The 27370-nt window shown below is 42.7% G+C and overlaps 1 protein-coding gene across 3 annotated transcripts in view; it reads left to right on the top strand.

The window, feature by feature from the left end:
• The window catches only part of hdac4 (histone deacetylase 4), a 128500-nt gene extending 103380 nt beyond the window's left edge, over positions 1-25120 (top strand). For all 3 annotated transcript variants that reach the window (XM_083997251.1, XM_083997252.1, XM_083997253.1), the window contains 9 exons: positions 1391-1446; positions 2116-2203; positions 3751-3870; positions 3986-4083; positions 10435-10553; positions 11292-11425; positions 19141-19225; positions 19649-19790; positions 20346-25120. In XM_083997251.1, coding sequence (XP_083853377.1) covers positions 1391-1446; positions 2116-2203; positions 3751-3870; positions 3986-4083; positions 10435-10553; positions 11292-11425; positions 19141-19225; positions 19649-19790; positions 20346-20385 — 882 coding nt within the window. In that variant the 3' untranslated portion in view covers positions 20386-25120. The remainder of the gene's footprint in view (positions 1-1390; positions 1447-2115; positions 2204-3750; positions 3871-3985; positions 4084-10434; positions 10554-11291; positions 11426-19140; positions 19226-19648; positions 19791-20345) is intronic.
• Positions 25121-27370: the final 2250 nt, after the last annotated feature.

Below are 27370 nucleotides of genomic sequence, written 5' to 3'. Positions count from 1 at the left end.
CACCTCCCAGACAGACGTCCCCACCCCCGTCATGCCTTGCCCACCAGCCGGCCTTCCTGTGTCTGTGGCCGTGGCTGCTTACTGTTTGAACCCAGCAGGGAGTCCTGGCGCATGGGCACTGCAAACGCTAACAGTCCCCACTAACAGGCCTGCTTTTATTAGCATTACACCACAGCCACCTGCGGAGCAGTCGTCACACTGAGCGTTAGCTTAGCACCAACATACCACAGACTAATGGCGCTCTTTGGAGAGACAGTAGCACGCCATACCACATGGCTTTCTGGCTGCCACTCAGTACCTCTTCTGCATGTGGGCATAGTTACTGCAAAGAAAAGGCGGTCTGGTCTTTCTATAGAGCACGTTGTGCGATTGGTAATATCACGGTTTGAAAGGGAAAATCAAATGTACTGCACGGCTCCAGGAGGAAAAACTCAGCATCGACATGAATGATGTGGACTCGCTTCAACTAGGGTTAAAGGTCACAGGTATTGACTTGCCCTCAGGTTAACCTACACACATGTGTACATATGATCATACACGCACATATATTCAATCACACATGCCTACACACACACACACACACACACAAGGTCCCCTGAGGATCATCCACGGCCAAATTACCAAATTCCACCTGCACCAACAACTCTCTGTGCCCCGCAGGATGCCATAAATCTACTCAAGACGAACACACACACACACACACATTTCTGTTTCTCCATCTGCGGTTTCTATTTCTCTCCCCGTGTCTATTTTAATCCTTTGATATTCTACCTCCACACCTCTGACAAGCAGCCGACCCATCCACGTCTCTCCTTCACCCATCTACATGCTGTATTATGCAACCTGCTCAAACCAGCGATGTTAGTTGTCTTTACAATAATCTCCCAGCCGGCTGCTAATCCACAGCAGCTGACTCAACATCATTAGTCCAGCTTGCCTCGCTCCACATCAGACCAAACATCTATCTAATGTCCCCACATAGCAGTGGGAGCCCCAAAAACACTGACTGGGAGTCCCACTGGTCCCTGCCTTAACAAAGCTCCCCTTAACTGACCCGATGGAAGCATCTGTTTGTGTATGTGTGTGTCTGTGTGTGTGTGTGTGTCTGTGCACACGTGTTTGAATTACTCTGCCTGTGAAAAGCTACTAAAACTAGTGTATGGTGACACTTTTGAGAGTAACTGTTGACTGAATCACTTCATTTACTGTATGTGTTTGTGTTGTTTGTTGCTTTTTATTACAATCATGACAGAACATTTTCTATACAGTTATCCTGTGTAGAACCATTAGAATATAAGATATATATACATACTATACAGTATATAGATACATATAATAAATGTTTATGGTTTATTTAACTGTGTGTATAATCCCTGTTTTCTCCCGGCAGAATGGTTTTGCTGTAGTTCGACCACCTGGACACCACGCTGAGGAGAGCACACCTATGTAAGTAGATTAGAAATAGGACCAAGGAAAAAGATCAGATCAGGCCCGGTCATATGATATCATCTTAAAATGAATGTTTCCCTCACTACATACATTCACTTTCACGTCCAGTAAACAGATGTGCTGTTTTTAGTTTGTAGTCAATAGTGGAAGTATTCAGATCACTAACTAACAGTAACAAGAAGTCTAAGCTTCTGTTAATTTGAACAATATTAAATATGGTTGTTCCATTTCATCTACAGTGCATCGTATTTTGTAAGATCAAGTGTCGCTGTCCTGTTGGAACAATGTGTCCCTTCAGAAAAACAACCTGTCTTCAGCTTTGTGATGATGCGTTTTCCAGCTAATCCAAGAGGTTTTATTTAAAAAGTTTATTTATGTTGAGAAGAGGAGGATTATTCAAACCATAGAGGAATGCTATGAAAAAATGTTATTTGAATAGTAACTATCTACTAAAGCTGCCAGACGAATATAATAAAATAAAAAATGCATTCTCTGCCAATGAGATGAAGGGAAACAGTCATTAAGTTTACACACACACATTGGTCAGTTAAAGTACACAAATGTCTACTTTCTTATATTCCTCCACCCGTTTTTGTACAGTCGTCATCAAGCTTGTAAATGTGTTATTACTTGTTAACGTCCTCCCTTCTCATTGTCCTTTCTCAGGGGGTTCTGTTACTTCAACTCGGTTGCCATTGCAGCCAAGCTCCTGCAGCAGAGGCTCAACGTCAGTAAAATCCTCATTGTGGACTGGGTGAGTTATGAGCTGCCGGCATTGTGTTATATGCACCTATTGAAACGTGAGTGGATATCAGGTTACTTAAGGTGTAGTCGCTTAATCACAGAGGAAACACAACTGGAACTGTACAATACCGTACTTGACCCTTTAAAGAGAAATCATAATGTTTTGGTGACACTATGACTCCGTTTGTAGTAGCCAAATCTGCTGAGATAAGGCTTTTGTATTTGAATGACCCCTAAAGGATCATCAACTGTTAACACATCAGTTGATGAACCCATATTTGGGTTAATGAACACCACAGGCACTAATGGACCTTCTGACCTGATTTTGTTAGTGTTATTATTAACCTGTTCTTCCCATGGCTGTCGAGCATCTTATTTGTGTTGTGTGTTCTTGTCGTGTTTATACTGCATACTTGGTATTGAGTATGCAACTGAGTGTTATTCTACCTAAGTGTTGAATGAGTTGAGTCCTGTCTCTCTTGGCGCAGTGTATTGGCCAATGTGATTGGTTTGTATGTCTAATCTATGTAATGTATGCTGTTTTAATTGCTTTTTGCCAATTACTCTTTTTAAGCATACATTGCATGAATTAATGTCTAATCTATGCAATGTACAGTATTCTGTTTTAATTGCTTTTATTTATTGAATTATTATCAACATGTCTATCCATCTGGTGAAGGGACTGCCGATTAGCCCTCAGCTAATTTGGGCACATGTACTTTCTGTTTAGAAATGTTGATCAATGTGCACTGTCCCCTTTTAAACAAAAGAAATTAAATAAAGAAATTTGAAATATTTCAGAAAGCCTTTTAACAGATAACCACATTCATACTTAGGAACATGTTGCCTTCAGACCACTGGGTCAGAGACAGAGGGGGCTTGAAGAATCTCTGTTTTTTAGGTCCAACATTGTCCCTCTTTTCAAGAGGACAAATTAGTTCATGGGAGGGTACGACAAACTTTAAGCCTCGGCCGTGTAGCCGCGCTGCTCTTCAGTGGCGTCCCTGGCTGGTCATGGCCATTCCCAAAAGCCTTTGAAGGGCCTTTTCATTTCCTGTCTTGTCTGTCGCATGAAGACTTTAAGTGCAGCTAGCAAAACTCATTGTCATGCCACTCTGCCTCCAGCCAACGAGGACATTTCAGGCTCGCTGTATTAAAGCATTCTTGGGATGTAGACAATGAGGTCATTTAATTGATGTCATGTTGTTGGCAAACGTGACCAACGATTGAAGTTGAGTGTTTTATTGAATCCTGCTGACCATCTCTTTTTGACATCACCACAGGCTGCAGCTGAGATATACAGCCCTGACTGTCTTGTACTATTACAGTCTCAGTGTCATTTCCTTGGTCTTAGCTCAGGTGCAGGTGCAGGGGTTGGTGGCCTGCTCTCTGTGAAACTCGTTCAAGTTATTTGATGTGCCGCTCGTCGCGAGCCAGCTTTTTCAGTACATTCGGGGGCCGAGGGTTTCAGCGACGCAGTGAATGTCAAGGCTAACGACGCTGAGGACATTCTTCTCCTTAATTTTGCAATAACCTCTCACTCTTTTATCTTTCAAGGATGTTCATCATGGAAATGGCACCCAGCAGGCCTTCTACAGCGACCCCAGCGTCCTTTACCTGTCACTGCATCGCTACGATGATGGAAACTTCTTCCCAGGCAGCGGAGCACCTGACGAGGTTGAAAGGACAGCTCGTCTGTCTTTCTGTCTGCCTTACCCACCTGCTGGTCTCCATTTATGCCTTACCAACCCAGCTGTGTGTGTGTGTGTATGTGTGTGTTTATGCATTCTAGGTGGGCAGTGGAGCAGGTGTGGGCTTCAATGTGAACATGGCCTTTACTGGGGGACTGGAACCTCCCATGAGTGATGCAGAGTATCTGGCTGCGTTCAGGTAAGACAATAACACCACCTGCTGCTTTCTGCAGAATTCGACACTGGACCATCAAACTCTAGATCATGGAAATCCTCAGCGTTAAACTGACATTAAATACGTGCTCTGAGTGTGTCATAGAGGAAAAAACCGAGCAGCACTCAGATTCTCCAGTCATGATCCAGCCTTTTAACTGTGCGGTACATGATTTGTCAAACGGTCTATCAGGAGCTGTTGAGTAGGTAGGGAGTTCCTCTTCATCCCACACCTGATTTCTATTAGATCCACTGTCTGGGGATATTTATAACTTCCCACACACACACACACCCTCATATATCCACACACTGAGCCTGAAAGGCCGACAAGCATAGAGGCATGGACTCACCACAGACATGTCTCTTACACATCACTGGCTCATACAGCTGGCAAGGAGCATGTCTGGATTGGTTCCAGTTCTCTTTGAAGATGAACTCATTTTTGTGACCGTGTGTCCATCTGGCCGGAGCCAAAAACTGTCCACTGTCTCCTTGCAGCTTTTGGCACGCAATCCCCCCCCCCCCCCGGAAGCACACCTTAGCCCGTTAATGCACCCCAGACCCCTGTGTGCACTCACTCTCCCTCTCTCCATTTCATTATGCTTTCATCCCCTCCTCATCCTCCTCTTTCTAGTCTTCCGTCTGCACGTGCAACGATGACAACCACCTAATGTATATCATACTACAGTATAGACGTGATTTATAATCCATAACTGAAGCCGACAGTGAGAGCAGTATGCCTCACAATATACCTTGGTACAGCATTTGTACAGAGTGTTATTCATGTGAAAGAAATACCACTGACCAGTAACACTTCCTGTCTGTACATGATATTTACTGAGACAAAAGTTTGGGTGTGTATCACCTCAGACCCCGGTGTCATTAATCCCTCGTGGCTGTCGCAGTATTGGACAATTTACAGACCCCACAGGACAGGAACACGCCATAGACCTGCTGCACACACGTATGCCATCTGTGCTCACATGTACACTCAGTTAAGTTAAGTGCACATACGGATGCACATGCTAAATATAAGTTCATAGAAATGCAAAAGGGGCCTGGCTCAAATATATACAAGAGTGCATGATTATGCACAAAAGCACAGTTAAACAGCTGCCCAAATGCTCACAGATGCAGCTTTTGCATCGGCGTGCTCACACATGTAGAAGTGCACGCAGACAGACACATGTGGATGGACACCTGATACACACACAGCCTCCCCTCTCACTCTCTCTTTCAATCTCAGTGTTTATCTGTGTGTTGTGGTCCTCTCCTTCCTCCCTCTCTGTCTCTGGGAGGGGATGCGTGCCTCGCAGCCGGCACCTTACCATTCCTCCGCTGGCCTGTGCCACGTTGCATTTGCAGGGGATCAGGTTTGAGCCTCCAGAAAGCACAGAGAAAAAAGATAAGAAAATTGGCCCTAATGAAAACCAGAAGCACCGTCTCTCCCTCTCTCTCTCCCCCACTCCCTCTCTCCCTCTCTCCCTCTCTCTCACCTCCTCCTTTCACTCCGTCTTTTGCCATGAACTTGGAAAGACGAGAGAGGAGGAGAATTAAACTTAATTCAAACCAGCTCTCCGCAGCGCCAGATGACAGGGCTTTGAAGTGTAAGTGTGCGTGTGTGAGTTTTTCGCTCTCTTATTCTCTCTCCCTCTCTCCCTCTTCTCTCGCTCTCCTCTACTTTTTTATGAACGGAGGGGGAAAGCCTTGAAGCTCTGAAGTTTAACCCTTTGTTTGCTGGTTTGATGAGCACTGCTCCCTCTAAAGGGCAGAACCTGTATTTCCAGGCCCCATTTCTGAAATGGGCCTGAGCCATCCAAAGCTGAATCCCTCCAGCAGTAAAGAGTTTGGCCAGTTAATGCTTTACTATAGTGGCTGATTATATATCTAGTCACCTTTTCTTGGCTATTTTATAGCAGCAGCAGTTCACTACGCCTCCGTGTTGAAAACTTGGAGTAAGTTGGATCAGAAAACATAGTCAGGATATGAATATGGATAAATTAAAGACTACAGTAATTACGCAAGTATGACTTGGCCCTAGAAGAAATGGAATAGCAATGTGCCAAAACCTATTGCTGTGTTAACCTGGACACATTTGTAATGTACTTGTTGAATAACAGTTGGCAAAAAGTGAACACACTCGTGAGGACCAGAATAGGAAACAGGAGAACAGTAGTTTTTTCCAAGTTTAACGAGTTTTGTGTCTGTATTGTTACTTTTGTTACATAAAAAAGCTGCTCTAATTTAGTTAGGTTGAAGCAGCATCTTCTCTAAATGTGTCATTGAATGTCCCTGTAAAATGCACTGATGCACAACTTCCCACACACAAATGACTATAAGCACCAGCGTTCATTCTGATTAAATGTGTCCCATTAATGTGAATACTAAAGGCATTCACACTTGTTCTTCAATACCATCTTTCTTTATTATTATAGTGGATGACAACTTGTTTGCAAACTAACTAGTCCTACATACTTTGTGCTACTTCAACAATTCATACATCAAATTGTGCAGTTTCTTTGGGCATTATTGCTATTATTCAACTATTCTTTATACTTTTGGAGATATTACACGTGTTCTGATTTTTTTTGTCCCATAGGAAATGCATTGGAACAGGATTCAAACTCTAAAAACTCCAAAAACTTTCAACTTCTTCTGTATAGTTTAAGCTACAGACTTCATTCAACTTCTCAACTGTAGAAACAAACTTCTAAAGTTTGTATAAGTTAAGTTATTAAGATGGTTAATGGTAAATGGGCTACTTCGACCACTCAAAGTGCTTTACACTGTTCATTTGCATTTGGTGGGCAGTTTCAGGTTCAGTGTGTTGACCATGGGGATTTCAGCATTCACATGCACTTTTCCTTTGGGAAATGCTCTTTCTAGTTTGAATTATTTTTTATTCTTTCACTCTTAATTAAGTCTCGTCAGGCTCAGATTGCAGTTTCGAACAAAAACATTCATTCAGTTTAATCAGAATCAGTTCATTCATCATTGTGAATACTCCTGAGCCTATGAAGAGGGTAAAGTTAAGTCCCTCGGATGAGAGTTTTAGGTCGGAGAATAACTCACATGATGTCATCAGGGTTATCTTGGATGGGAAGCGCAGGATCTAATGCTTTTGGAACTGCCGCATTGAATATATCCGGCCTTCTTTTTCAATGTCTCTAACAAGTCCTCCAGCTAATGACCAGTAATACCACAGTGCTAAAGTTTAATAACAACACAACATTCCCACTTGCTCTCTCATGCACATAAACAGGCCCACCGTTCCTCAGCTGACACATGTACACCTGTTGCTAGGTAAACCAAACAATAACAAACAAAGGTTTACACTAATGCTTTTCCAAGTAATTCCTCTCCCAGTATGATGTTGCTCCGAGAGAGCCAGCGGCGGTTTAGATCACAACCTCTTCACTCAGGATGTCCTATAGCTTATGGCTCAGTCGTAAACTCTCCCCTCCCTTAATTAACAAAAAGACCTTTTCATCTCTGCATATGTAGCCTCTGATTCACACACAATTAGTCTCCTTCCAAACCACTAGCTTCCCTACATGCCAGTTCACTAATTGATCACTGTGGCTGTTTTATTTCTTTAAATGTCAGGATATTATTCCGGCGAGGGGGGTCGGGTTGAAGGCTGGAACTGATGACAGCAGCAGTTTTCGTCCTCGTTACCTGTCTCTGTTTATGTTCAAGGTTGGAGGAGTGTGGGGGGTGGAGGGGGAGGGGGTGGGGGGGGCAGGGTAGGCTTCAGCCGTTTAAGTATCCTTGGTGGTCAAGGTTTCCCTCTTGCGTCGTGTGTCAGCCCACATGAGCGCCTGCGGCCAGCTCCCCTTTAGTGTGGGGCCTTTTATGGCCCAAATGTTAATGGGCCAAGCCTGTGTGTGTGTGTGTGTGTGTGTGTGTGTGTGGAAGTTTGCGAGTAGGTGGAGACAGAGGAAGAAAAATCTATAACAAATGCGATAAAGCTAAATAACATAATAATGCCTACCCTAAGCAGAGTGGTTGGTTTATTGAATCTAATGGTGTAGTTATCCGTGACGTGTTTGCATGAACAGATTTGTGCTGTCGACTGCCGTCAGTCTGAAAGCTCAGGAAACTTCGGAGCGATGACACATCTACACTAACTGCAACTCTGACTTATTTGCACCCCCTCCCCCCACTAACTCGGTTTTAGTCCACCCTTATATCCCTGCCAACTTTCATCTTCTTCCTCTCTGTATCTCTATCTTTCTTAGTCACGCTCCTTAATCTTAGCATGACGTTTTCTTCTGAAATATTGCCAGATGCACGCTAACACACAGTGACGCACGCACTCCCCGTATCCTTGCTGTCTGGGACTACCAGAAAGCTCCTAATGCCACCTCCCGCCTCTCCCTCAGACAGCTGTGTGTACGTATGAGTGTTGTGTTGTGGCGGGGGGTGTGGTGTGCACAGTTGAGGGTTATAATTTGGTGGTGAACGAGAGATGGAAAAACCGGTGGCCTCAAGAGTTCAGGGCACGCTGCTCACCCACAGCCGGCAAACCGACACCGTGTTCCTGAGGTCTGCAAAGTAGAGGGGACCTACGACGGAACCCTGTGGTACTCTGTCGCTCGCAGACCTCACCAAAACACAGCTCGCCTAAATATCCCAGACCCCAAAAAAATTCCGACATCTAACCTGAGGTCCCACAGTGAAATCAGAGAGAGCCACTTGTTTTGCCATCTGGGAAGTCCGACTATTTATGAACTTAAGTGAGACTAAATCATACAAAACCAGAATACTATACTTTTGCACAAAGTCCACTAACTCCTGTTTTGTAGGATATTCAGTGACCGATCAGCGTTTATTGATGCATGCCAAATTTGGAGTTATGTAATACTTCAATTATTTTTTATTTTGGTAGTGTTCTGATTTAATTTAATTAATTTGTTTTTTTCAACTAAGTTTTTGTCTATCTCCCTAAAACATAAAATAAATCTGATCAATAAAAGTTTTCTGCAATCTAATCTAATCACTCTGTGGAAAGCTGTCTCAGTGTTACTGTAGAGGATTTTGTTTTTTTCAAACAGTGTCACCATATAAACCAGACTGGATTTTCCAACCACAACTTGCAGTGAATCATTACACAGTACTGTTGATTTGATTTCTGCGTATGACACATTGCACACGAGCACTCCCTCCCCAGTACCAGCTGTGTGTTAGATGAAGGTTGTGCACAAACATCCTTCGTTCACCACACCCATGATCCAGTGTTAGAATTATCCTGCCTGTAAACACACATGCAGTTTTATTTGTCCTTCCGTTTCTCCTTTCTACTTAAGGATCTTTAGGTTTATTACTGCCTCCAAATTTTGAAACTTTCCACTTCAAAAAGTGCACATGGTAATTTTCTCTCACACACACAGTCTGTACATACAAACTCATTAGGTGGATGTTTGCTTAGAAAACCATGAAAGGGAGAGAAAAGCCGTAAAATGACACGTAGCATCTCTGCCCGGTTACCGCATATAGTCATCAGAGGAACAGTAAGCACACTGAAACCATGCATACCCTATTTTCATACAAGTCTTCTGCATGTCCTCTTTGAGCCCTCAGAGGCTCCAGAGTTCACTATACATTCGGCTGCTGGCAGCTTTTCGGGGTTAAGGTGTTTTTATAGGGCGGAAAAATGGTGTCAAATCATTTTCAAGCCAAGTGCAGTTTTATCAGAGGCCAATCAGCAACAGCATGTTTCTTATCAGCTGTTGCTCTTAGTGCTCTCAGTGCTTCAGCTTTGGTACCTCTTTATCACCCTGTACGTGCAGCTGTGAGCTCCACAGGCTTTGATGTAATTACATGTATTGGAAATGTGGTGGTTGGGGAAAAAAACAAAACAAAAAAAACACTGTTTATATTCACAGATCGGATTGTTTCCAAAATTGATATCATGAAATCTTTAAAACTTTGGTCATCAAGCTCAGTGGTTTTGATTGGACTTTGGAGCAGCATTTTCTCAATTTTACTTTTGTTGCATGGTAATCGTGTCACTATGCCAGCATATTAAATGCGATGTGGTAGTTGTTATTGCAAGAATATCTGTGTATGAAATTTAGTGTGACCGTTCGATGGGCTTGCCTGACAATGATCTGGAAGAAAGTTAGGGGGAGGAGGGGGGGGGGGACTGGCCCTCAGCCTGAGTGACAGCATTTACTGTAACATCACTTATCACCAAGCTCTCCACTGAATCTTTTATCTACCTCTGTTTTATGGCCTTAGTGAGGGAGTCAGTCAATCCAACTGTCAGATAGAATGATACAATAACACTGTTTTTTTTAATACTTTGTTATCTCTCTCCTGTTGCCTACTCTAGGACGGTGGTTATGCCTATTGCCAACGAGTTTGCCCCAGATGTGGTTCTGGTATCTTCAGGCTTTGATGCAGTAGATGGACATGCTCCACCGCTGGGAGGATACAAACTGACCGCCAAATGTAAGTGCTAAACAAAGCTATCCTGTTTTTCTTTTAAACTCCTCATGAACAGCAGATACACATTCTTATATCAGTTTCATGTTTGATATCTTAGTCATGCATGCACATTTTAATGAATACCCCCTATATCCCATTTCACATGCAGTTTGCTCCGTTGTCCCTGTGCAACTGACATCAATTTCTGAAAAGACTGGCAGACTCGCACACAAATGCACACACATCCTGCGTTTATTTTGTGTATTCAGATCGAGACGTTGGCGTGCCAGCAAAGAGCTTTTCTAAAACCATCCTGCAGATCTCGAATAAGAGCAGGAGTCTTGGTTGGGATGGGGGTGATATGGGTGGTTTAGAGAGGATTGCAGGAAGAGGGGATATGGGTAGAATTCAGTGGAGAAGAAAGTATGGCTGAATGCATATATTCATACCCCCTCCTCCTGAAAAACAAAGATCAAAGGCTGCGACCGAGCCTAAACTCAAAGCCGCATTTATTAAAATTAAACCTGGCTCATATTATGGCTTGTTTTCTGGCCCCCAGTAAATCCACAGTGCTCTCTCTCTCTCCCGCTCTCTTCCTCTCTGATGCAGTCACCCCTTCCTTCATTCATGCTCAAACTCTCTTTTTTCTTTGATCAATATCCAGAAAGGAAGTCGGCGCTTGAAGAGCAGTGCTCCCCGTCTCATTCTTTTCCTTGTGCCCTTGTCTCTCTCCCTCTTTTCTGCCATTTCCTGTGTGTACAGGCTTCGGCTACCTGACCAGGCAGCTGATGGGTCTGGCAGGCGGTCGCTTGGTGCTTGCCCTGGAGGGGGGTCATGACCTCACAGCCATATGTGATGCCTCCGAAGCCTGCGTCTCTGCTCTGCTTGGCAATGAGGTAAGACGAGAGCCAAGAGGAGAAGGGATCAATTACTGTCTAAATATCCTTGAGCAAGGCACCGGGGCTCAACAGATACATTTGGAGTGGTGGAATAAGTGTATGGCCGGTGTGAAACTAAACAGGGACCGAAAACTGTATTGCCTGTTCTGATTTATGCATAATGATGAGCGCTATTTATAACCACATTAACGTAATGTAAATTAAATGCAAATGAGTAACATAATGATTAATAGCTACATTTTAAGAATTAAAGGGAGGGAGGCAGCTGAAGAGCATCTGGTTTATTTTTGATGTCAGCTCAAAGTTACAGAATGCAGTTGCACTCGACTAATTTCAAAAATTTATTTCTGGCTGAATTTCCAGATGCAAGTAATTTCACCTGACTTTTAGAATCAACTTACTGCAAAAAGAGGTGATCATTAAATTGTAAATATACTGTATTTTTTTGATTTCGTCTTTTTTCTTCTGGAGCCAAAAAGCTCCTACACTCCTTAAATATTTACGTTTCGTATGCGCTGATTTGATGACTGAAAAAACATACTTTGTGATACATCTTGTCGTCATGTTCTCTTACACTGCGCCTATCTGGGAAGTCAACACACACACACACACACACACATACGTCAGAAGGACAGGATTTCCAGGCAGGAGGTTAATTGTGGGAGTGTGTAGGTTGGGCTGTGGAGCTGAGCAAACATTGGCTCTCTGTGATTCATGGCGCACAACAGAACAGCAGCTCGACACAGCCTCCCACTCTTCTCTTTTCTTCCAGCTAATGGAGAGGCCGGAGTGCTTTTTTGGATGGACTGCTCAGGCTCAGTTTCTCGCTGCACGTTATGCATCCAAGACATACCAGGGCCTTACTGTTAGGTGACTCCTGCACTGAGGCACAGGGTGGAGATAAAAGAGCTTCAGGGAAGGAGAAGAGGCTGTGACTGTTTGTTTGTTTGTTTGTTTGTGTAGGAGATGTTGTACATGTTGAGTTCAAGGACACCCATGTCTCCACTCAGAGCTCTAGATGCTGTATGTCTAGTATCAGAGAGAGGATCAGGATAAAAAATACAAAATATTTGTTTTTTTGGCATGCAGTCAGAGAGGCATCAGACATCTGCTTGGTGCCTCACTCTGGAAACTTTGTTGACTTATTTTTCTGGAGAATTTCTAACGCGTGAAACTATTTGGGTGATGTGTTGGGCTGTGGTGTGAGTCACTGGGTCTCTGCGTCCTCACTGTGTCTTGTATGCTTGGATTTAGAGCTGTGCACTTGCTATCACAGTAGATGTGTAGTTTGTGTTTTAGAGTCTTCCTTTCTACCCATCTTCATTTAATTAAACTCATTATGAATGTTGGAGGCAAATTTCAGGGACACGTGTTAGCAGCTCAGACACAGATCACTTTTCAAAGTCACTTTATAGTGGAATTATGATGAAGACAAAAGTAATAAATGAAGATTTTTGCCAAATATCACATCCTCGTTTATTCCTATCTATCTTCGACATACAAGCTCTGAGTGAAATGTCACCACCGGTATCATGTAAGTTAGTACAACACATCATAAGAGTGAATATTCAGACTGACACTCTGGTGTTAGGTTCATTTAATTTGACAAAAATACCACTCTCAAGTGTTGCTGCAGGCCTATTGACACACACACACACACACACACACACACACACACCCTCTCACTGTGTTAGTTGTCAGTGGAATAACTACTGTACCTGTTAAAGCCATTATCCTCTGCCCACTGAGACAGCCTGAACAGTTTTACTAATGTATATGGTTCTGCAGTACATAGGTATATACCAAACTATAGAGCACATACTACAGAGAAATTAGTTGTTGGACTGCATTTTCTTATAATATGGTGTTATAGTGTGTTGGTGAAATGAAAAACCACATGTCTCGGGACAGTTAGTTAAAATCGTGTTCTCATGAAGGTTATATGAAAACAAAAGGAAGCTTTCATACTTCACCATATAATAACATGATTCACAACAAATTAGACCTGTATGAATGAAAGTTGTTGATTAGATAAGCTCCGAAATATTGAGCTGGGACTCTGTATGCACCGTGCTGACGTTTGTATCTGTGCATCCCGAGGCCTCTTGTTCCAGGCCTTCAGACAGCTCGAGCTATAAATGGTTTCTTGGAATCGTAAAAACCCGCGTGGCCTCGTTCCATGTGGATCTTGGAGCCAGAGCAAAACAAACAGAACAATAACATAGGATCACATTAATAAAACTCCCTGCAACCAACCGGTCCACTGTTTAGTGGGTCATGAAGACCAAGTGACCAAGTGCCCGTGAACAAAGTGACACGTGGGCAAAGTTATTAACCCTTGAATGTGTTTTAATGTGTAGTTTAAGAGGAAAACAGTGGTTTCTAACAAAGCTGCCAGAGGCTCTGGTAGATCATGCTTTGCGTGAGAGGAGAAATGCACCAATACAAGGCTTAATCAACTAACTGTTTACCTTTACGTGCCCACCAACGACTTAAAGCTACATAAAAGAGCCATTACTGCTGGTAAGGTTTCATGAATTCAAGGACATCTCAGCAGGGCAGATGCTTTTTACTGTCACAGAGTTTTGTAGTCAGGAATTGGAGTTTGAAGGACACTCTCCTTACTCGCAACACCGCCCTGCTGCAAAAATAATGAAGCGGATCAGAGGCTTTGCTTCTTGGGTTTCAGCAGCCTGCGGAGCACCGGCCTCAGCAGGGAGTTTGGAAGAGGTCACTGGATGGGTGCCACGGGGAGCTGAAAATTCGAAAATCGGCAGGAGGCAGGGAGCGTCAATTGCCTCGGCCCTGCAGGACACCCCTCTCACCCTCTCAACCGGGGCCCCGTCACTGGTACACATCTGAAAATGGTTACCCCTCACACTTCTCCCAGCAATGTCAGCCTGGGTCTAGGGTTCAGATAATAAAGGGAAACGGAGCAATCATTTGAAGCTGGGAGGGAGGAAACTATTGTTAGAAAGCAGCTGTACCATGGAGGTCTTCAAAGTCTGCAAAAGACTGAAAACTATTTTCCTTATGTCAAGTTTTATATTTTATAATGTTCAGAATTGCAATACCTCAAAGGCATCATGCTTATCTTTACAGTTTACCTTATACAGACCTTAACAGTACATACGTGTAGGTCACAGTTGGAAGATTTAGTTTTTGTTTTCTGGGGAACCATGAAAAAAACCTAAGAGTATCATGATGTCGAAAGAAGGGCTTGTACAGGATACTTCATTAGGCAGAAGATGGCTTTGATAAAGTGATGAACAACACAGATGTAGATGTTGTAGAGTTAAGTATAGCCCTTCAGTTCTCATGACGTGCGCCGGTTGGCTCTTTGGCAGCAAGTGATGTCAGCTGTTTGAACAAAGGCAAATCATTCAGTTGTGTGCAGCTTTGATAACTGATAGCAAAGGAGGAAAAAAGAGGCTAAAATGTCCCTGATCAGATCAAAATGGCAGGAAGTGAGTGTTTTTATCATAATCCCAGCAAAAGTCTCAGTAATGGAAGTGGAATTTTGCTGGAAAATGTTAGTGAGGGATTGAGCAAGAGGGAGGAAAAGAAGCTCTTTTTTTTCTTTCTTTGTCTTTAATTTGCCGACAAAGACTGGCAATAGCCTCTGATGGTGAATATTACGAAAACTTACTGTAAGGAAATGCTTAATTAAATTTCAAGCCTAAATATGTGTTGCAGGTTGAGCAACAAAGCAGACCCGAACAATCAGATTGATTTGGGACTTGTCTGACTGTGTCCACTCAGTGTCTTTTTTTTAATGGAGGATATGTTTTAGTGTGCGGCACATATGCGTGTGTGTGTTGGCCGGAGTGTGAATGGAACGGACCAGTAGGTTCAGGCATGGGACCAGAGCTGGGTTAGACCATCAGCTGTGCTTTTGTTTAGGAAGCTCCAAAATGCCTAAGATTTTGCAATGTATGGAAGTGTATGAGACTCAGGACATCAACATCATAAACATCAACAACAAAATTAGCCACTGTGGCTAACTCTGGCACATTAACATTGATGGTAAAACTGACATGTTAATTAATGTGTACTGTCCCTGTTCAGTAAATAAATCAATTGAATTGAATTGAATTGAATTGAATCCAACCACACCATGAACATAAAGTGTGGGTAGAGTGGTTCTGTATTTACCAGTGAGGTAAAAAGTGAGATAAGTTACTACATGATGCTATGTGCACAAGTACAGAGTTGAAAGCAGCAATATACAGTAAATGGTTAAAAAACAAACAACTTGTTTTCAGTTTATTTTGTTTATTATGTGAGCGGTGTTTTTATTATGTGGCAGTCTTAAAAGGCAGATTTTGGCAGCCTCCACATTGGAGCCGAAACATTCTAAAGGTGTTCCTTATATCCTCTTCACCTCCTGTGCAGCTTGTACTTCCAGCGTTTTACTGCTTGCTAGTGTGAGAAATATATCTGTGCTTTTATTGGCAGGTTAAGACGAGCTTTGCCATAATGAGCGTTAGGTTTCCTTTGAAAACAGCTCCGATTAGCTGGGAAAGAGAGGGATGAAAATTGTTGAATGGACTTTACAGGCTCTTTTATGCACCCCCACCACTGTAGTGCGTAATCGTGAAGTCCTCCTAGTTAAATAGCTCATGAATGATGCATTGGCGACTACACTAGTCAACTCTGAACCCGGGACTAATTGATGATTGCTCGCAAACAGATGTTGGCCCAGCTCGATCCGTGGTTGTTAGCAATTATTTGATAAACAACAGGCTAATATGCTAATTGTAACCAGCTGTCAATGAGGTTATTCAGCGTGTTTACACTCCAGATACAGTAAGACGCTTGACTTCACCTGTCCCCCCCTGGGTCCCGCTACCCCTCCCCCAACCCCCCCATCCCCCGACTGCGAGGCAGACCCTACACCCCTTTTCCGAGAAGGTCACCTGCTATGCACAATACACGTCATTACCTTGTTCAGTTAGCATAACATAATCAACCGGTTTTTAGGGACCGCCAACATATGCACATGAGCACAACAGTAAACAATGGACGCCTTGTGCGCTTTTCTTTTGCTGAACAAGTGGAATTCCTCCTCTTTCCACTGTTTTGGTTTCAGCCTCCCTCAGGAATGTTTTTTACCGGGGCACATTCCTCATTCTCAGCTCATGGCTTTCCACGGTGTCTCCGCTTTTGCTTTGCCAGGACACAGAGAAATAGACTCGCTCGGAAATCAGTCAGCGCAGCAGTGACAGCGAACCGTCCTCAAAGGGACGTCTCTTTCCTCCCTCTCTCTCTGAAAGCCGCAGCACATCTGATGGTATGAAGATGCAGAAAGTCCAGGCACAACCAGGACCGCAAACTCAATAAACAGAAATGCTCCTGGATGGCGTAGCAGACAAAATGTGTGCTTGTATATAGTGCACGTGCGTGTGTGTGTGTGTGAGCATATGTGTGTTTGCCATACCTGTCAGGTGGAGGCCCCTGGAGAACCCTGACAAGAGCCATTAAAGTTTATAAGCGTGAGGCCCAGCTGTCAATCAAGCTGACAGGCCGCCCCCGCCCAACCCTGCTCTGAGGTGAACCCCACGAGAACCCCCAGAGAACCCCTGACCCTGCTTTGACAGGGAGCTGGGCTAGCATTGGGCCGGCCCGGGTGGGGATGGGGGGGCTGGAAGCGGGCTGAGGGCATGGTGAGAAGTTGGCGGTTGTAGCCTGAAGGTTGGAAAAGTAGGATTTGATTGAAAGATTGATGGTTGGAGTCCTCAGAACGGCTTGGGAAATTTTGAGATGGGAGGGATGAATAAGTACCGCTGTCTCCCCCCCCCACACAACCACAAGTGAAACAACCTTGAGGGGCGAGATGAACCTCTGAAGTCTCTGCCCGCGCGGCGAGGTCCAAAAGTCTGAGACCGTGTTCCCACCGGGCACCGTTAGCTGGCAGCTGTGGCAGCTCCCAGGTGTGGAGTGTTGCACTAGCCACACAGACAGAAATAGCCCTGTGTTAATGGGGGCTGTATAGGTGTGGCCGTAACACTGTGGGGCAGAACTACAGCAGGAAAGTTTTTTTTTTTTTTTTTTTTTAAAGCATATTATCGGAACCACCACCACTGTGTCTCGCCGAAATGAAGAGTCTGCTTTTAGTTTAAAGTTCATATGCTGAAGCTTTTCATGTTTTCCCTGGGTCATAGAAAAAAGCCATGTATCACACTACACAAAATAAGCAACTCCTTTCTTCTTTCCTTCACATGATGTGCCATCGCTCTGAGCACCAGCGTCTGAATATCATGTTATGTGAAATTAACCGACACGTCCTGTTGTGGTGAATCCCACGTTATTCCAGGAATGCTGACTTTTGTGGACTCAGTGGAGCAGCAGATGACAGCTCGTGTTTTGCCTCCTGGCTGTAACTGTCGCGATGTGAAAGACATATAAGATGTGATTATAGCGATGAGCAGTGGACACCCTGCTGATGTAAAATCTGCAGGTCGCCTCTCCAGTGAGGCAATTAAGGCGACTCTGCTGTTGGAGGGTTTTTTTTTTTCTAAGTCGCTCTGGATCAGAGTGTCGGCCAAATACCAAATAACCCAATGTAAATATTCACGCACAAACTGTGTGTATCTGTGTGTGTGCGTCTGTGTGCACGCACCTCTGTGTGCATGATGTAGCCTGTCGTGCCACAGCAGGATTAAAGTATCCCTCTCTCTAGACTGCCTCTTCCCTCAGCCCCCACGAACCCCTCCCACACACTATTTGTTTTAATTAAAAGAAAACTTCCAGCCCTGGCCAAGCGAGACCGACCAACGATGACTTTTTCCTCTTCTCGCTGGCATTCTGCTCCAAAATCTCAGGCCAAACCTTTTTTTTTTCTCTTCTGTCTCTCTTTACATGTCTCTCAGTTGGTCCTTTATTCCATCGGGGTTAGGATTGAGCAGGAGTCGGGATGCATGTCGTCTGTGCAGGAATGTGGGGCTGAATGGGCCTGTTTGACAAAACGGGATGAGAAAGTGTCGTATGTGCAGTCGGCCAAGGGGGAAATTGAATCATTCCGGGTTGGGAAGGCACATTAGGGAATATTCCCGTTTCCTCTGAGCTGTGGCTTGGAGAGTTTCATAGGTTTAGCAGCGCTCCCCGAGGTGTGTGTGTGTGTCTGTGTTTGAGTGTGCATGCAGGCGCTGTATGTGCTTGTGTGAGCAGCAGGCAGTTTTCCACTTTTATGCATCTGTGTACACTAGTGTGCGTCCTCAGAGTGGGACACTTTACAAAGCACACATTGTAGTTTGTGTCAAAGAGTAGCGAAACCTCGCGGTGAGTGGGAGGAGGCGTGCACCTGCAGGCCTATTTTCTATTGTGTCAGCAGCTCCAGCTCGTTCCCCACCTCTTGGAGGGATCCAACACTGGGCTCTGGTCCACTTTCAAAAGTGATCCTTTAAACCAGAGGGGAACCGCATTAGTTCAACTGAGAGTTCTGCAGCATTTCTCAACAACAGACTGTCACATTCGTAAAACTACATATTCGGCTACGCACGCTATATCTCAAACATGGCTCGAGATGCTTAATGCACTTACATGATGTTGTCTGCCCAGCAGCGCTTACATCCCAGCACAAGTGTCCTAAATATTTTTGTAAGACATGGTGAGTGGGAAGAAAAAATTCTGTCCTCGTAAAAATGTGAAGCGCCATTGTTGAACTTTGAGTCCAGAATGTGTTTTTAGGTTATTTTTTCTTTTCGTTGCAGTTGGACCCCATCCCTGATGAGGTGCTGCAGCAGAGACCGAATGCCAACGCTGTCCGCTCTATGGAGAAAGTTATTGAAGTTCAGAGTGAGTGTGTTATTAACATGCAACCACATGCTTATGTATTTACATCTCTTTTGTATCTGTAATTAATCAAAGATAATTGAAACATAGTTAAAAAATTGCAAAATGGTAAAGTGCAATATCCAAGTCACAGATGCTTAAATTTAATTGTATCACAGTATAGTTGTGCATTGTTTGCACCATAAATGTTGTGGTGCTGTAAATCATGTTCTCCAGATGCACCTACTTGTAAATGTCCTGTCTTGTAACAAAAATCAATCAAAGGTTTTTCAAACGATATCTGCACCTGCACCTCTTTAATTAAGTGTATTATTGTTATAAACATCAGTTACATGTGGTGTTGTCTGCTCACACTCACACTGATGAATAACTAGTTACCCAGCCAGTTCTTTAATGACACTCTAACCATGTCCTGGTCTTCTGTAGGTAAATACTGGCGCTCACTGCAGCGCTCTGCCTCTACACTCGGCTGCTCGCTGAGCGAAGCCCTCCAGCGCGACGCAGAGGAGGCTGAGACCGTCTCTGCCATGGCCTCGTTGTCTGTTGCCAACAAGCATATTGGAAAGAGGTACATGGTGTTGCCAAGTTGTTCTGAAGGATCAATTAATCAGTATCAATAGTAGTGTATATATAAAGTTCAACTAAACGTTGCTCCCAGTGTTTTTATTGATATATACATAGAGAGAGATCAAGTGTACAAAGTACATACATTCAGAAGCATTAGTGAATAGAAATAATACAAACATAAACATAATACCCCCACCACCACCCCACAGTAATATTACTGTACCATTCAACAATCACTTAATTACATATAGAAAATGAAATTAAAACAAAACAGATAAATAAGTTAAATAGTCGTGGTTCATCATGAATTTGGAAAAAATGGTCCTTATACTGTAGGTTTCAAATTATATACAATACAGGGTCATTCGTATGACTGGTTTATAAAATGAAAGGTTCAGTGTGATGCCTAGTTGGTCTTTGAGCTTAGTTTTGGTTGGATGGCCTGTTTAGTGTAGTGTCTTATTATCTTTCCTTGGTCATACGGCTACTATATGCTGCTTGTGTGCTTAATAATAATAATAGCAATGAGAATAATGACGCTTTATGTTCTCGTCAGGGCTGAGGAGGAGCCAATGGAAGAGGAGGCTCCTATGTAAAGAAACATCTCTGGCCTTTGACCACTCAGACTTTTATCTTTGACAGCGTCCTCATCCAGGAACTTTCCTTTTAAAAGCCACTCCTACGTCTCACCCCTGCCATATCAAGATGGCGTCTTATCACGGGAGAGAACAAAGCAGAGCTGACACCAGTGGCCATCACTGAGGATGAGCGATGCATTCACTGATCAGCGGTGCACAGACTGATCAGCATCAATGTGATGTATTGTCTCTTCAAGAGGACTGACCCAGCCATCATCCCACAATGACAACCTCGAGTGCCAGTGCTTTTTAAACACTATACTGATGTACTTTTTCAATGCCAGTTGGAACCATGCACAGTCGATGTGCAGTCGTCTACTTTTCTCATTATTCAGTTTTTTTTGTGCTTTATCGTCGTCTTCTCGCTTTCATCAAAAACCACCAGAGCTGATGTGATTGTGACTCTGCACTAAGGATGGATCATTCCTGCTCCTTTGAGACGTATCTGGAAGAAAGGAACAAAGTGGACAAATGTCTTGCTGTTTTTCTCTGGTGAGAGATGTCAGCAGGTGTTGTGATTCCAAAATAATCGACAGTAAAAGACTGTGCACTTGTGCCTTTTTGTTTTGTTTTGTTTTTTAAACCTGGTGTATTTTCTGTTGAACTCTTCTGAAAGAGCTTTGCCTTAAAGAAACAGGTTTGGGAACGAACTCTCTTCTCCCCAGGCCCCTTAAACATTTCTATCCGGGCAAGACATCTGATGCCTGCATGTTGTTGGCACATAGACTGGAGGACCTTGGCATGTTTACCTACAGCTCCCTGCAACCAGCCCACTGTCTCTCCCCCGTACCTCCATCTTTCCTTTCCCCCCTACATTTTCAATCTCAGCTTGGAAGGTAGTTCCCAGCCAGGAGTTGGAGTCGGTGCAGTTAAAAAAGGAAGTTGAGTGGTGGGATTAGTGTAACTCAGTGTAACCATGTGGGCATCAGCTCTCCTCTAGGGAGGGATTAAGTAGCATGCACTGTACTTCAGCAACAAGACGTGTGGAAACTAGAATGCTCTTCATACTGTATGTAGTCGGTAGACAATAGTGAAGCCAAAGCATGATGGACTGTCATCCATGTAGAGTCAAACCACTCACTATCACAAGCAAACAGTTTTACTTTTAACTCCGTCTCACTTATTGTAGATGAATGAGCGACACAGAGGAATTCACCTCATGTAGGCCAATTTGTCGAACCAGCCCTCTCTTTAAGACAACTGTGTCTCCGTGGTGACGAGGACCGCTCCACCTGGGATTTTCCAAAGGGTTGTTCCAGGGCTCTCGCAGCTGGTTCAACATCTTGCTATGCCCCTTGTTAAGCACATCTGCTCCCCAAATGTCAGGTGCTACGAGGCAGGTGTTCGTCTACAGTGAAGCACAAGCCGCTCTTTATAAATATTCAAGTGTGTACGCATATTTTTTTATACTTGTTTTGTTTTCTTTTTTTAAACCACATTTATCTTGAGCAGTGATGCAGCTGTTGCGATAGGGCCACACATAATGAATATCTTTGCAACTTAAAGCGCATGTAGCTCAGAATCTCCTCCGGATAAATCCCAAGAATTTCTAATTAAAACAAGAATCAGATCTACCCTCCACTTCTGAATCCTCTGTAATCAGTAGTAAGTATATTCAAATTGAAGAATACTTTAGTCAGTGTTTAATTATGTTTGGTGCTTTCTGAATTTGGGTTCTTAACAGCACCACACATGGAGCGTAACTAGCTGTCAGTGCCCAACCCTACTAGCCAGATTATACAGAACACCAGCACCAGCTCAGTTGTAGTGAAAAAGCTGGTCATCCATTTAAGCAGGTCAATGCTGTTTTTTCCTTTTTAAGAATTTGACATGACCAGTTGTGACCACACCAGCAGCGTGGCCAGTGTTGAAAACGTACCTTCCTGTCTGTAACCATCCCTCCAACGTTGTGTCTGGCCTCTGGGAAACTGCCTTCTGTCTTTGTTCCATCTAAAAAAAGCTAATCACATGTTTAATGTATTTTCTCAGTGAACAGAAACAGCGCTGTGATGTTTACTGTTGTTTACTGTACATAGGACATTGATCCCCTGAGTATTCCTGCCACACACATTTGTCAATGACTACTCTACTTTTGTTGATCCCTGCTCCTCTCATCCGTGTCTGTTTCCTGCTCTTGTTGCCCTGTCAGTGGGACTCCAGTGACTTCATTTTGTACTTTTTAAAACCTGTTGTCCAGTTGTTTTTCTCCTTTTCGTTGTTCTGTTACATTGTAAAGCTGACATACTTCACGTCAGGTGAGGGTCTATGTTTTTCGGGTTTTGGGGGGTTTTGCGGGAGGGCCGGGATGCAAATGTTTCTACTTTGTATAATGATGGACAATTGTGTATTTACTGTCTGTTCATAGTAGATTTATATATAAAAAGAAATGAGTATATTATATATATCTATACATAATGAAATACTATGATCTTGTTTTTGAAGTTGGTATTGAGAAATTATACGTTTCATGGGTCCTACATACAGTTGGCCCTTTTGAGGGTGTTCCTGAAGGCACCATTTGCTGTACTTGGTTACAGTTTGTTACCAGTCGAGTAGCATTTTACTGGTTGTCTTTTTGTCTTTTAACACTGATGACTAGTTTGTGGCTTTATTCATCCCATTGGTACCATAACACTGTTACACTAGGTGTGCAATTGCCCTCTACTCAGCTTCACACACTGTAGTTACGCTAAATTCTGGCTGGCACTTCGGAAGTTTCAGTATTTAAAGAAACGTCCAACTAAAATTTTATATCAGGACTCAACTCATCCCAGGAATGACCAAAGTGGTGATCGATTTCTTCATATTTTTTCCTTACCCTCACAGCTTTAAAATTGTATCCTCTCATATCTTTGAAAGACCAAGAACAATAGGAAGGGTGGGTCTGAATTGGATCATGGCCATGCTCTTCCTCTACATTATATCACTATAATGGGTATTCGAAAGTGATTCCACATGATCATCAATTATTGTTTATCAGGCCCAATGTCCTTAGTTGTATTTTAATGAACATTCCTTTAAATCAAACTCACATGTTGTCCCATTTGTCAGCAAAGTGACTGTGGGATTGTGGGTGGCCTGGTGTTTAGTTAAACTGTCCTGTATCGAAGAGATCACAGGTGCTTGATCCCTCTCGTCCTTCCTTTCTCACCACACACCAAAACTTCATTCCTGTCTTCTCCCATTCAAGGGCCAAAATATGTACGTCTTATATAAGATTGAGTTGTCATGTACTGACATTCCCAAATCTCAGATATTTTCTGATTTTGACTGAATGCATCCAACCTCTAATGTCATACTGATGTCATCTCTTTCTGCAGATGCACCTTGTATATGTCACATGTCTAAAAAAAACAGCCTCCCTGTCATCCAGGCCCATGGCCAGGGGTCAAAGGTCATTTTAAGCATCTACCACCAGTTTAAAAGAACCAAGTGTGGATTTGCAGTAAATTAACATAATGACATAATGTGGATTTTACCCAAGAAAAAACAATGGTCTAAGTACGCAAACATATCTTTTATGTTGAAATACACACTTACTCTTCTTATTTTTTATATCATTTCTTGGACATTTCGTTTCTTCACCTTGTCATAATAATAATGAGGATATTTGTGGTTTGGATGTGAAAATGCATATAATCAGCCTGTCCTTAATATCACTTTAACTGGGATGTGCTGACATCTCCGTGCATGTAAATACAGCTGATCAGATGCTTTTCGGTAACCCAGACCAGAACATTCCCAGAACCTTTGCACAGCAGTGCCAGTCATGGATTTTCTACTGTTGAATGCTTTGGTTTCTCAAAAGGGGCCAAAACTAGCACACTCTGGCTATTCTGGCCGTCTGTCTTTACTGTTAGTCTTAACACAATGTCCAGTAACATAAAAAAAAGCAGCCACATTCCATTTTGTTATAATTTCCATTCATTAGAAGGGGGGCAAATCTCTTTGTTTTAACCCTCCTAGTTCAGTCCAGCCAGGCCCAAGAACTGTCTGTTTATTTAGGTGGCCTGGTCCGACTCCACTCCATTCCTCTCCTCTCTCTGCATGATCCATATGTCTGCATGCACTGCCTACCTGTCTGTCTTTCTGTCTCATGCCACATAACAGCACAAGGGATCGAGCACTGAAGGACGTTAGTACTTTCACTGTATCCAAACTGTCTTATCTCTTTTTACTGCTTTCGTCTCTGGTGGGGAGGAGTGCGGGTGCTTTCCATGTCGTGCTTTTACTTGTAGCATATGGAATCTTCAAACCTGAAAGACTCGAGATGAATATTTTACACAAAAAAGGAAAAAAAAAAGTATCTAGCACTTGTAACACAGACAATAGATTTTATTGTATTTATGTAGAAAAAGAAATTGTTTTAGGGGGATGCTTTGTAAACTGCGACTACAGAATGGACTTTTCTTTTTTTAAACCAGGCTGGATGTGACTTTGTGGACTTTTGGGAAGATTTGTTTGTTCTTAGTCACATCTGGACTTGTTAAAGGGCTCCATCCAGCTGCCTGGTCATTGTTACGGTTGTCCATTCCAGTTAATATGCCAGTTATCACTATGACCACTGTGGTTCAAAAACAAACAGTTCTAGGTTTACATATGTATAAAATGCATATTCTTGTTTTTTTTTTCTTTTTCTTTTTTTATCAGTTATGTTTTTGACTTGTTCCACCATTGTTACAGAGATAGTACATTTTTCTCGGGAACCTTTGCTCTAACATGTTGTCTTTGACATCTACAATATAAAGTATTGTTTTGGAAAAACTGCAGTGTCTGCTTTTTATGTTAATACTCTTTGCTTACTGCTTTTCACTGCAAAGAAAAGGCCTCTACACTTGCAGGCAAACGGCACTGTCCAGCAGTGTCGGGTTAATTTAACTGTCCTGCTGTTGACAAGAGCACTGCAGTAGTTTAACATCTCACTCTGTGGTCGGTCTAATATTTTAAGATGCAACAGAATTACCAATATTATCTGTGTCCCCATTCAAGGGCCTCATTCCCTCAGAGGGCGTGGGTTATGGTGACGGTACCCCTTATTACTGTCTTAGACCGTGGAGAATGAACTGAAATGAGACAGTCTGGTCCATGGAGGATTTTTGCTGCCATATTATTTTCATTATCAGCACACAGGGACTCTTGGGATATATTGAGCTTCAGTGGGTGGAGTCTTTATGTCCCTGGAGAGGAAGACAGCATTTGGAGGATTTTTCAGAATGAGATAGAAAGGCTTTGTTGCATGGGTCATTCCAGAATTGGAGGACATTTAAGGACTGAAACACCTCAAAATTTTACTATTTATTTGATCATTTTCTGCTATATATTTAAGAAATACAGGTAATTAATCATCAAATAATTATGTTTGGCCAGCTCAGGACTCAAAGTGACACTTTTTATTAGATATTTTATATATTGTGTGTGCTGCTTGGTGCAACCCTGTTACCAATACTCAGGAACCTGTAAAGGTATTATATAAGTATTTATCTATAAATATTTGCCAAAATACATAATGAATATAATCATACACACTACCAAAATGACAATAGGATAAACCCTCATGAGCTGATACAGTCATTTAAGATAATTTTAAGATAAATGACACAGTAACAGGGTTGAAATTAGAGTAACAGGGTTGAACAAAGTAACAGGGTTGAATAGATTCATTACTTTTGATTGTAGATTATGACATAAATCGCAACCCTGTTACTCTGAAGTAACAGGGTTGCAAGTAACAGGGTTGCAAATCAATGCTTATGTCAGCTGTTTAGCAGAAGAAAGATGCTAGCTATGGAATGTAATGTTACTGTAAGGTTGAGAACAAACTTAGTTATTTAAAGGAACAAAGAAAACTTTGAAAATATTTTGCCTTATTCTGGTAATATGAGTAACAGGGTTGCATTGGTTAGAGTGACGCACTCAATCAGGGCAGACGAAATATGAAAAATATGAAAAATGGAAGAGAGGACTTACCTTGTGTCTACCCATGCTATTATCTAACAGTTTGATAATACAAATTATTTTGTGTCATGTGTCTCATACTTCTTTTTCTTCTTCTTCTCTGCTAAAAAGGTTTTGGTAACAGGGTTGCGTGGATGTTGAGGGACACAACTTTAGTGCAAAATTACTTTTATTTAAAATATGTTTATGATTAAACTAAGTGTTTTTACACTTACAAAAGACATAAATCAACAAAATCATACAAAAAAATTAAAATTTTAAACTTATTTTAACCGCTTTATTTGACATGCATGTTGGCCATTAAGAGGGTGGGACAAGAGAAAAAGGCCATTTTAGGGGGTGCTTAGAGTTATTTTGTATTTTAAATAATATTTTGGAACCAGTTTTTGTATAACTATATTTATATTTTGTCTCAGAGTAATTATAATTTTCACCACAAATGCACGTTTTGGAATTTCATGCATGATTTATTGAAAATGAATGGGTGGGACATGAAATGTCCTCCAATTCTGGAATGACCCGCATCACAACTCGGTGCTAGATGACCCCAGAAATTGGGACACACCCATTACCTTAGTTTCTTCAATGTATTATTTTTTCTTCAGATCAAAACCTTGTTCCTCCAGTACCCACAATGCACCTCATCATATGTGAAGCCAAAGCAGAGATGACCATTTGGCAGTGGCAGTTGATGTCTTCATATCTGAATGATTTTGATTTAAGCTCCTCCCTTTGTCAGACTTTGAAGATCTCCCAGCCAGAGCCACAAAAAGCTCGCACACTATGCAGCAGTAGGCTACCTGTGAACAGACCACAATATGAAAATTGGCAGAGTTCCCCTTTAACTCCAGAGGGAGGCAGCGTTTGAGGAACAGCAGCGAAGGCCCCACAGTAGCTTTGACTGGAGATTAGCCACCCATTTGGACAGGGCAAAGGTCTAGGCTAGTGTCCAAATAAACAGCAGTGAATCCCTGTTGGTGGTGGAACT

The sequence above is a fragment of the Trachurus trachurus genome (genome assembly GCF_905171665.1).
Source record: "Trachurus trachurus genome assembly, chromosome: 21".
Taxonomy (NCBI): Eukaryota; Metazoa; Chordata; class Actinopteri; order Carangiformes; family Carangidae; genus Trachurus; species Trachurus trachurus.
The sequence above is the reverse complement of the archived record's forward strand: the minus strand, read 5'-3'. Positions and strand labels throughout refer to the sequence as shown.